The 11,986-nt window shown below is 41.3% G+C and overlaps 1 protein-coding gene across 3 annotated transcripts; it reads right to left on the reverse strand.

Moving 5' to 3' along the window:
* Positions 1-224: 224 nt before the first annotated feature.
* Positions 225-9,319, reverse strand: shox (shox homeobox). 3 transcript variants are annotated; one of them, XM_083921607.1, is made up of 6 exons: positions 8,956-9,319; positions 7,194-7,402; positions 3,896-3,953; positions 3,614-3,702; positions 1,385-1,597; positions 225-1,032 (listed from the first exon to the last, which is right to left on the reverse strand). In XM_083921607.1, the coding sequence occupies exons 1-6, from the start codon at positions 9,200-9,202 to the stop codon at positions 943-945; spliced, it is 906 nt and encodes a 301-aa protein (XP_083777733.1). In that variant the 5' UTR covers positions 9,203-9,319; the 3' UTR covers positions 225-942. The 3 variants fall into 3 exon arrangements, with proteins under 3 accessions (XP_083777733.1, XP_083777732.1, XP_083777731.1); XM_083921606.1 differs by lacking the exon at positions 225-1,032 and having other exon boundaries at positions 1,336-1,597; XM_083921605.1 differs by lacking the exon at positions 225-1,032 and having other exon boundaries at positions 1,336-1,597; positions 3,614-3,723.
* Between the last annotated feature and the right edge of the window lie 2,667 nt (positions 9,320-11,986).

The raw sequence follows: 11,986 nt of genomic DNA on the forward strand, positions 1-11,986 counted from the left end.
ACAAATTCAACACTCCAACAGAAGAAAAAAAAACAATTGGGTCTCCTTATCATTGAGGATTAACTGCTAGCTGTTTTTACTTTTTTGCTATTTACAGTATTGCACTTAAACTGCACACCATTGCATTTCAGTTTGACTGATGCTTTCTTCATATTTTCAGAATTACAAAAAAAGAAAAGAAAACAGAACGCATGAATACCCTTTATCCAAGATAATGTCCTTTTCGCTGATCACATGACAATATCAAATCCCCCTCCCCCTTTTAATTAGTAAAGTAGTATCTGCTTGTAGTGCCATTTGTAAACACCCACATACAAGACCTGAAGTGCAAAGGCTATCTTCACTTCTTTACCCAGGATACAACACAACAAACAGAAAGAAATAAAGACAGGGAGAGAGAGCACGCTGTGAGGAGTGATGCAAACCGAGTCTCGCCGACACATGCCCCGGCAACGGGGGGGGAAATTAGTTGTTGCTTTTGTTATAGCACAAGTCCAGAAGAAGAAGTATATCAAACCATAATGGAAACCTTTCACTTATCAGGTGTAGGGGGTTGTGGGCGTGTTGAATGGCAGTGTTAAAAACAGTTGTCGAGCGTTTATGTCAGGTGTGGATGGAGGCCAGTCCCAGAACGGTCCTCCATTAGAGCTCATGCACTTGGCAGCAGCAGGGAACACAGTGGTTGGAGACAAATACGGTCTTTTTAAATGTTTTCTTTTTTCTTCATTTTTCTAGCGACTGTGGGGCGGGGGGAGGGTGTAAAGGAGTGCGTCCAATGCCTCGGTGAGGTGGTGTTAGGGTCTGTTTCCCCCCATGCTCAACCCTCTGCATTGTCAACATGGCGGCAGCCAGCGTCAACGAGGCTCTGCTTTTGGCCCTGCTGCTGCCTGCCAGTTTGCTTTGTTCTAACGTCTTCTGGTCTGACGGGCCCCGGCCCGGCCCTCAGACAGACATCCACATGTGTTTGTACGGTCCTTGGGATGTGATCTGTGCCTGGAGTGGACTGAGCCACTGGCCCCGCAGAAGTCCTGCCTGTTGGGGCGAAAAGTAAAAGGTGATTTCATTGGTATTTAATTACCGTTCTCTACAAGTGGTTTGTTTTGGCAGCTGGTTTTGTGACAATTTTCTCGCTCCCTCCTTCTTTTTTTATTTTCCTCCTCCACTGTTCTCCCCCTTTCTCTCACACACACTCTCTCTCCCCCCTCTCTGTATGTGTTCCTCTCTTTCATTCTCACTCAGTGTTTTTGTTTAGTTTAGTTTTAGCTGTGAGTGTCACGGCCCTTTCACAGGCTCAGTCTTGTGTGAGAGGCGATTATGGGCATCAGGCGAGCGGAGGGGCAGCCCGGTGGGGTCAGAGTCCCAGAGCTTCGGCGTGTTTTCTTGCCTTGAGTCGCAGGTCGGCGATGCTCGAGTTCTTGCTGTTGCTTTTGGCAGCTGCCGCCACCGCCGCCGCTGCTGAGGCCGAGTCGGCCAGTGACGCGATTGGTAGTCCGAACGGGGGAGGTGGGAACATCAGGTAGGGAGCGTGAGCAGCCAGGTGAGGGTGAAGGTGGGGGTGAGAGTGAGCGACCCCGTCCAACTGGAGCTGGGCTTGGACCTGCAGAACAGCAAAACACAAGTTAGTCAGCATAGGCGCCTCAGGCCGTGTGTGTGCGTGTGTGTGAGTGTGAGTGTGTGAAGAGGGTTGAGGATTTAGGTTTCACAGTCTGACACTATTAAATTCCCCCTCTAATTTTACCCCCTCAAAGCTGTTGCTTACAGTGTGTTTTCTAAGAAAATAGTTAAGGGCTGCACTCTGCGCTTCAGCCCTTTTTTCATGTCAGCTATTCTAAAAGTTAATGAATCATACATTGCTCTCAGACACCACATCCAATTTAATCGTCTAGAATCAAAGTCTTTCTAGGACCCAGAACAGATTTGTTTAATTCAGACTGAGGACTCTGTTATACCCTTGGAAATATGCAGTCTTGTTAGCCTGATTATGTATTCAATTGCATAAATAAACAATTTTGCACTAAAAAGATATTCACATATTTGGAGTTATAAATATTTATCCAGACATATTCCTGAGTCAAGGGAAAAAAGAAACCATAAGGAGCATAGAATATTAGTTTTCACATTCTTGGCAATTATTTTATAAGAAGGAGGTGAAAATTAAGCATCCACTCACTTCAGAGGGAGAGCTGAGCCTGTTGCCATTTCTCATGTGTTTCAAACACCACAGGAAGAAGTGGGAAAACTAAAGTATTTCATGCCTCCTTCTCCAACCAAAATAGAACGATATAGAGTCAAAGTTTTAACACAGACTAAATGTTATTTTTTCACTTCGCAGCCTTTCATATTGGCTTAGAATTAATGAAAATAACTGAAGCTGAATTTGTTAAACGAAAGGGAAAATTCATTTGGACCACAAACGTATCTGTTGCTCAGCAGCGTTGCAATGGCATCCCAACAAAACCTCCTGCAAACAACAAGCGTTTCCACACATCTCGTTCACCAACAATTGGGTAACCAACTGCAGCTTTGACTGATCATTTCCAAATGTAAAGTGCGATTACTTCTGATTTAAATGCAAGAGCACTGATGGAAAACCAAATGAACTTCTTGAAACTTGGTTTTGTGGCGTGACACGGCAGAAACTGATCTGTCCCTGACAAAACAGGTGGGGGGCATTTGACTTGTGCTTGTGTATGCGTCCTGTTTATATCCTCATACAGTTTTGTCGCACACACAAACACACACACACTCACAGCTTGCATAGTCTTTTGTTTATCGAGATGATTTGGGCAGTTTTTCCTCTATTTTTTGGTTGATTTTGAAGGATTTGACTCTCTGACTTTGACTATGCACCTCGCCCGACCAAACCACTAGTTCATTCGTGTGTTTTATATGCTGCATTGTAATATCGGTGCAGTCTGTGCATGCTGCCCGCCGCCTCTCTCAACCTCAAACAGCGAGCCTATCTCGGTATGCAGGCCTCAAGCCTCCACCCCTGCCAGTGCAGCTCAACGCCAATATCCATCAGAGCCCACTCCATTCCCCGCTTTCATCATCTCTTTTATGTGCTCGCCCCTGACGCACCGTTGGCTTAATTAGGCCGCTGCTTTTCACGAGGGTCAAGCAGACAACACAGCAGCCAGGACGCAAAAGCAGATAGCAGCAGATCAAATGTCTGTCCACTTCTTCGCTCCCTGTACAGCTCAACCCTCTCCACACTGCCAGGAGGTGAAAGGTGCACTGAGGTCTGAGCTGCTCCCTCCCCCCTCCAACACACACACACACACACAGTCTCGCATCACTCACATCTAATAGCTGCACATGGCCTATACAGAATAATGCGAATGTACAAATATAGAAGGCTTGTACTTTGACACAGATTCCACCACAGAAACACACACATGTAGCTCCAACCTACTCTCACTTTTTACCTGTTTCAGATTCCACCGTCTTTCCCCCTGCATTACAAGATGCTGAGTAATCATCTTTTTTCTGCAACTCAGCTCAGACTAACTTTTCTACATTCAATTCAACATGAGTTTGTGTCTCCTGATTGGATGTGGGTTTTTTTTAATGTTTCAAGCTTTATCGGCTTCAATAAAAGAACTTGGCCTACCTGTTGGAAGGGCATCCGGAGGGCACCCATGTTGACGTAGGGTGCTACTCTGCATGCGTCGAGGTGACTGCCACTGCCCAGAATAACGCCTGGAGAGAAGGGAAAGATGTCTGTCAGACAGCCAGACAGTTGTTGTTATGTGAGATGAGCAGTACATAGTTTTGTTGCCACATGCTGTTAAAAAAGTGCCAAACTGAAAAATTAAAATAGCCCCCCCCCCCACAAAAAAAGGAAAATAAAAATAAGATAATTCAAAAAGCAATAAAAGAAAGTGATATTTACCTTTGTGCATCTGGTTTTCTTGTTTTCGACACTTTGCTCTTCTGTTCTGAAACCAGACCTGTAATTGAAAAAGCAAATTACATATTAAAAAAGTAAATGAATAATAACAAATCCAGTTTTTAACAAACATGTAATTAATATCCATTTTTTAGTTTCATATCAGATATTTTTTCAATGATAATATGCACAGGCCACCTTTTTGTAACGAATAAAAAGAAAAATCATGGATAGGTATTTAGCTGTTTGCACAAAATAAATACTATAAACTTCTGCAATAAAAAAGAAAGAAACATGTGTAGGATATGAACAAGGCCGTAATTGTTAAAATTGAAGGCAGGTCGAAAAAAATAACACCCCAGAAAAAACCCCTGAATCAAAACCACAAGGTCGTATAAACGTGGTATTTAGCTCCATTCTTAGAGGGACGTCATGGTGTTAAAACACAATAAAATAATTATAATCTCTGCATTGAATAAGCCACCATAATCTACACACGCCGTGTAGGATTATTATAAGAATATCCGTCAAGATATCTCTTAAAAAGGACACAAAAAACTTCGTTAACCACCTTCCAATTAGCCGCCTGTCTTTGAAGCTGCAGGCTGCAGGGTACGGCCTATTGTTAATCATCATCAACCTAATTTGCCTCAGTGAATAACATTATCTCCCCTCCCCTTCGACCCCCGCAATGATTATCATTTACAGATGCGAAATTAGCGGCTGATCGCGGGACCACAAAGGGCGCAGACTGACGACGACGACGACGATGACGACGCTGAAGATGATGATGATGATGATGATGAAGATGATGATGACTGGAAGTGCGGTGAAGCCATTTTGAGCTGCGAGGAGCGGCGTTCAACACAGTGTGGATGGGACGGAAATTATAGTGTCCGACAGTGACCGAGACAAGCGGCAGCAGAGCCAAGTCAAGTGAAAAATTTAAAAAAAAAATAAAAATGTAATCTTTCAAATACTGATTTTATAAATGGGACTATAATTTGGAACATATATGACAATAAAGAGACGTTATGGGGAATATTACCGTAATACCATGAGATTGAGTCGCATAAATTTAGGCTAGGTTGTTTTTTATTATTAATTAAATTACATTATTATTAGCATTACTATTATTATTATTATTATTATTATTATTATTATTATTATTATTACTATTATTATTATTAGCCTACTACTGTTATAATAATAATAAATAAAGGAAGGCCTACACTAAATTGTGAGTTATCACCTGTACAGTGTTAAATGATGGTAGGAAAGGTGTTTATGAAAATCCCAGGTGATTTTGCAGAGACGCGCAGTAATCCCTCAGATAAATTAAGGCTAATATCAGACGGGCCCGGGATCAATTCCAATTACGCGCCAGTATGTTAAGCAAAGTGAACTACACTGGTTCAGACAGTTATTTCTTCATTAAGGGCCACTCAATGATGCGCTTCACAAATACCCTAATCTCATTTCCTTTTTGATTTTTTATTAGAGACAGTGAATAATGACATTTAATTTAGCAGCGCGCCAGAAACCCAAAGATATTAGTCCTAACCGAATTACTGCCTGCTCCTCACCAAGCTCTCATAACTTTCAATTAGATTCATTGACAGCTGCTCGGAGCGCAGGTTCACAGCCTGCAACAGCCCCGCTGCAATTCACTCTCGCGAAATCTGGAGACGGCGTGTCCCCGTGCGTAAAACGTGCCTTTAACAAAAAAAAACACAAGCCTTATCAAATGTTTTATTTTGAGAGAAGAGGGTTCTGCCAGTCATTTCGATGGCAGAAAACTCACACGGTCAGACTGTTGAGTCTTTATGAATCACTTCAAACATCCTTTAATGCACACGCAATAAACTTTATTAGTGATAATTGCGATGTGATCCCTTATTATAACTACTGTCGACCAACGCGCGACGCTGCTCCGCTCAAAATGGCAGTCGGTGGGCTTATAAAGCTGTATGATGGGTTTTATTCACCCGTTTAAGATATCTGAACAGCAGCAGAGTTGGGCCAGAATTGAGTTATTTCTAATCTGTTTTTATGGGGACACTACATCAAGCCAATGGCAGATATTACAAAGAAAATGAGGAGGGATACGAGTTGACATAAGAGCGCGTCCCCTGAAGCAGCCATTCAGGCTCTTCATTCATTTTAATCATTGGTTGGTTTTTTTTTTTTTTTCCTCCCCTAAGGCTGCTGGGATCGTAGGCTGTTGGCTCTGCAGGCCTACCGCTGCAACTTCAGTCCCGGATGATTTACAGCAGTTTACACGTGTTTGATATCACTCAACTCACCCTGTGTAAAATTAAAGACGTTTCTTTTTCTTTTTCTTTCTTTCGCACTACTTGTTAATTGCATCACTGAAGGCACGGACGCGTGTGGTTATATATTGGGTCGATAATCTGCAAGTCTACAAATCCTAAAAGATCAACAGTAATTGTACAGAGAATTGTTCGCGGAATTGTAACTCCCTGCATGGATATTACTACACCACATGACTGGAAAAACATAAATGAAGTGAATCAAAAAATACAACACTGAGTGCCACAGACACTTAACAAATCCCCACAGGAATATTATGGGAATATTTTTCACAACAGAGGCTGCATGATTTATCTCTCAGGTGTGTAAGGTCATCCTCTGCCTGTAGACTAATGAACTATTGATATTTCGGTTGTATTTTTGCATGTTGCAGGATACACGCGATTATCTATTTATAGCACAAAAAAACAAAAACTGTTTTTTGTTTTTTTTATGTAGCTCACGCAGTTTTTCACTTGTAATATATTTTTACAAGCTCAAAAACATGATCAGCATGAGCTCAAACTGCAAATTGCATTATTAAAAAGGGGGAAAATATGTGCATCGTTGTATAATCAGTTCAGATATTTTCATACAGTTTATTACGTGCATTAACTGTTAATGATAAAAACATTTAGAGGTAAAAATCCAGTCATTTTCACGTGGTACACTATTTTCTGATTGTCTTGTATGACTCAAGGATTTATTAGATCAGAACAAAACCTCCACACATAGCGATGCCACTAAATAATTCAGCCACACCTGCTGTCAAGTATAACCATAACTATAATAATCTGATATTTTACAGAGATGCCCATATCACTTCAAAACACCAAGAAGATCGCCACACTGACACTAATCCCTGCACGAATATTATGAGGGGAAAACTCGTCTTTTGCTCACACAGCAGCCCCGCCGTGTTTGCCATTTTGCAGCAGATGAATGAGAGAAAGAAAGAAAGAAAGGAGAGAAAGAAGGAGATCCTCACCTGCACTCTGGCCTCGGACAGTCCCAGCCGCTGGCTCAGCTCCTCTCTCATGAACGCGTCCGGGTAGTGCGTCTCGTCGAAGAGCCTCTCCAGCTCGTTGAGTTGCTCCAAGGTGAAGTTAGTGCGACTCCTCCGCTGCTTCAGTTTGCCCTGTGCATCCTCGTCCTCCGACTTCACGTCTTCCTTTTTCTCCTTACACTCGTATATCCCTGTTAAACGGCCCACGGTTCAATAAAATAAAAAAAAGAAAGAACAGAAAATGCGTTTAGATTCTGGACTTTACACTTTCCTGGAGGAGTCACGTATGCACACACACTCTCTCACCCTTATGCACATTGCTGGCCCCCCACACTGGGCCCTGTCAGGGGCCTTAGGCCTGGCAATTTGGCAGCAACACACACATTACACAGCCTATTTCTTCAAGAGACAGAGGGAGAGGCCTGTGGCTGCATTTCCAGCCTCCATAAGTCGGCGTGTAATGTCAGTGCCGTTATGAAAGTAAATCAGTCAATGCATGCCATGTAGCCTAATAAGGGTAAAGCGATTTAAAGAGCAGGGAATTAAGCCCCGGCTAAACGGAGAAGATTTAGGCCTAATTAAACACCCGGGTTATTTCAGGCTAAAAAATGATCTTAATATTTAATTCCCCTTTTCATTAAAACCTTAAAGTGTCAGTATATAGGCTATTCCTACTGTTCCTACTGGCCTATGCTGTACTACGTGTTATCAGTGTGTTGTTATTATTAGTAACAGACTTGACAACTGCTGCAATCGATGGCCTGTTTGCTCACATTTGGGTTTTTTTACACCACTGAAAGTCATTTAACATGATGTATTATGTAAAATTGTAATCAGATGAATCCCATACACAGAAAACCAACGCTCCCATTAATACAGAGTATGAGGCAGAATAATGCAGCTACTAATACTGACCCCTTTTCATTCTGCCTGTAAGATAAATATAGAAACAAGTTAAAATGACTCACTTAATGCCTGAAACTGCACGTTTTCTGACTGCTGAGTCAAAAGAGGCACATCCTGATGTAGGACTGTAATTTTTAACCACTTAATAAATGACAGGCTTTTTTTTTAAATGGAGGTCCATTTATAAGAGTGTGTTTAGTGGCAGATTTATCAATTTGCAGGAATTTAACAGCTGAATCTAGTCTACATTTTTAAGGGGATGCTACATCACTATAGCTTTGCAGTTAAACTTTTAAATGATGCCACATATATTAAAAAAAAGACCCTCAGAATTCATATAATAGTGTAAGAGATACCATGCACCTTATAATACTTACTTTAGGGATATTACAGTTAACAGATATTTTAGTGCTGGCACAAAATGTTAAATGGCCATTATAATGAGAATAATCTCATTATTAAAAAACACAAATATTATTAAATTCTACTTTTAAAAAAATAGAATAAAAGCTGAAGTGATTCTGCGTTTGGCCAAAGACTGACTGACTGGAAATAATCCTCAAATAGTTAAAACGACGATCAGAGGAAGGGCCCACCTCCTGCTATGAAAAATAATCATTCAGACAACACAATAATGTGTGAACTTTGTAAATCTACTTGAGCCAAACGCGCACCGTTGTGTAAACTCTTTTTACGCATGGCTTTGTGGAGATCTATTAAAACAAAAACAACACAAAAAAAGACAGAAACGTCGCTCTCGATACAAAACAACTGAACTTAAGACATTTCGCCGACACAATACGGAGCATTTTCTTTCAAATTAAAATTTAAACCTTACCCTCGGTCGACCTCGAAACATTAAAGTCCTTCAGTTTGTCCTTTTCCAACTCGACGTGGTCCTTGAACAGATGCACCGGGCAGTGGTTGCCCTCCGCTATGTCCTGCAGGTTTGTCTCCGGGCTGCCCAGCTCCCTCGCCCTTGTCAAGCCGCTCTCCAAAACTTCCCTGTACGTGATACTCTCTTTGCTGCTCTCCTTGGTTTTCTGATCGAAAGATTTCGACACGAATGCCGTAAGTTCTTCCATGGTCGGCTCTGTCGCTCAGTAATGGTCCTGGTCAGGGAAATCCACCGTGAATTCTCAGCATATACCTTGCCGTCTCTATATAGCACCAGCACTGCTCACGGATACGCGCTTTTTGGGGAGGCTGGCAGCAGCAGCGATAGATAGAAGGGGTGGAGAGGAGGTGAGATCACTCCTGCTGTTGTGACTGTGTATTTGAGAGCACACTATTTATACACGGCCACCTCAGCCCAGCCCCCCACCCCCTCTTCCCTCCGATCTCTGTGTCTTGAGCAATTACAGGCCGGCTCGACTTTGCAGAATTCAACTTTCAGCAGCTTTTTTTTTTTTTTTTTTTTCCTCCTCTTCCACAAATCAATGATGGAGCTGATGGAGGCGGTTAATTGAATTACGGGGTCATTAAAATGCCTACGGTGGCTCACTCCTGCGAGGAGGCTGTATATGGCTGTTATGTCTAATTAATTCGGCGAAAATTTAATTAACGCGATTAGGAGATACAAATGCCGGGTTGGTGGGGCTGCCCCATGATATTTTTGGTGTTTGTTGAGTTGACGAATGTCTTTGAAAGCTAATCTGTGCCCGACTCGCTCCATAAAGCACCTATAACCTGTGTTTGTATCACATGAGTGGAGTTACACTTCTCTAGTGCGCAGTTAACGCACAACTATGCAAGACAGGGACAGATAAAACAATAATTCAGAATTTAAAAGTGGTTAATTTCTGAGTTAATTCATTGAAAAAAATATGGACTCAATTGTAAATATTTTGGAGACGTCACATCAATGACGCTCAGTTGATATCAGTAAAATTTAAATAGGGCCTCGTCCCTCTGGTTTTGACAAAATTTAGTGCAAGAATTTTGTAATTTCTTGCAATTTTTTAAGTTATTCTCAACCACCTCTCTGCCTTCTTTAGATGTGAATATGCACATGGAAGTAAATACAGACTAACTCATGGAGGGAAAGTAGACAGCAACAAATACACAATCATGGGATAATGCTGTAATTAATATTTGGCGGTTATAAATCCAGGTCCCTTTTGAGTATTCACTTGTAATCCTTTGTCGTTTCCGGTAACAAATATGGGCTACAAATCAATAGATATCAGCAGTGGAAAAAATGTTCTCTCTATTTACAGGATTTTCATGGGAATAAGTGAGCCCATAATGGCTTAACGTTATCTAAGTCGTTCATCAGTCCAGCACACAAACACAAAAGGCCGGGAGAGGAGTGTGATCCCCTGGGTCTGCCGCCCTGAGCGGCCCGCCACTGTGAAAGTCTCATATCTCAGCTCTCTAATGACTCGGTTTGATGTCTCCCCATTTATCAGTGAGCCCGCTCCACATCACTGCGGCTGACGCACGAGTCGAGGTCTCTCCCTTGTGCCATGAACTGCGCCTTTTGTTGTTAATAGACCTAAATCCTCTTTAAGACGCAAATCTGCGCTCCCTGTCGTGTGCCTCGATATCACCCCACAATAAAGTGGCGTTAACAAAAAAGAAGCGCACGTGCGTGTAACGAAATAATCCACCAACAGGGGCTTCCTAAGAGTAAAATCAAAGGAAATGTGTAACTTTCACGCACGGCATCTGCATGTGCCATCACATCTGGAATCTAAAAAATGGATCATGTAGCTTTATGTGTTCTGTCATTTTAATGCGTAATTTAAATCAGTGTTGGATGAGAGAACATGCAGACATAAAAAAAAACAACAGATTCTAACATTTTCAACAAATGGCGGAAATAAATTGTTAACCTGCATCTATGCGACTACATCTATTGTTAGGGTATTGTTTTTATCTACTACTACTAAGTATTGTGTTTTGAACGGTTTATCCAACAGTACAGCTCATTTACAATCCTTCAGTGCAACAAAATATTCATCCAGAATAATAAAGGAACACATATCGCCAGAAAGCCATAGGCTGTGCATATTTAATATGATGAACACACTGTCCAATTAAAACAAGACAACGTATAGCACAATTTAGCCTTTATCTTTTAAAAAAAAAAAAAAAAAATCATATTTCCTGTTTTTCTGTTTTTATTGAACGCCAGTACTAACGGTAGATTTTCCAGTTCATTTTTTTAAATAAAGATTTAAATCTTATTGCTTGTTAGCTCATATTTGAGGCATGTGGTGTCCAATCAGCAGCAGCCTGGAGGATTATCAGAAGACATCCAGGAGGGATGCTCTTTACGCACCAACGCTGGTGTCGCTACAGTTTAGTGGCCAAAAACTCTTAAAGGGGCCTCAATCATATTTCCACTTGCCGTTCATTCCCCACGATCACAACACCCCGCCTTCCCTGCTGCACGTGTGCTCCTGAAAAAACATCAACTGGCATGTTATTTTTAATTATTCAGGTGTTTATTTATTGTCAGCATTATTGTTGTTATTAGTGTGACGACCACAGAACAGACAAGGGACGCAGTGTGCGTAAATGCAGCAATACAAAACGTTTAAAGTAAAAATGTAAAAAGTACTACATTGTTATTATCATCACCAGGCTGTAATGTAATTCAGTTGAAATTAAATTCAGGGTCTATTTGATTGCTTAGTGTCAGGAGTTTTATTTATCTCATTAGCCTAATAGACAGTGTGCATTTTTACATTAATCAGGCCCCTAATTTCTAATTTAAATGTCTACCTGGATTCATCAGCTTTGATCAATGAGCTATGTTTAAAACAAATAAAAAATAAAATATCCTACATGTTTACTGTCATTGCAATACCACTTATGTATGCTCATGATTATATTTATTGTACAACAGTCTCTTCTATAGT

This window comes from Echiichthys vipera, assembly GCF_963691815.1.
Source record: "Echiichthys vipera genome assembly, chromosome: 10".
Classification (NCBI taxonomy): domain Eukaryota; kingdom Metazoa; phylum Chordata; class Actinopteri; order Perciformes; family Trachinidae; genus Echiichthys; species Echiichthys vipera.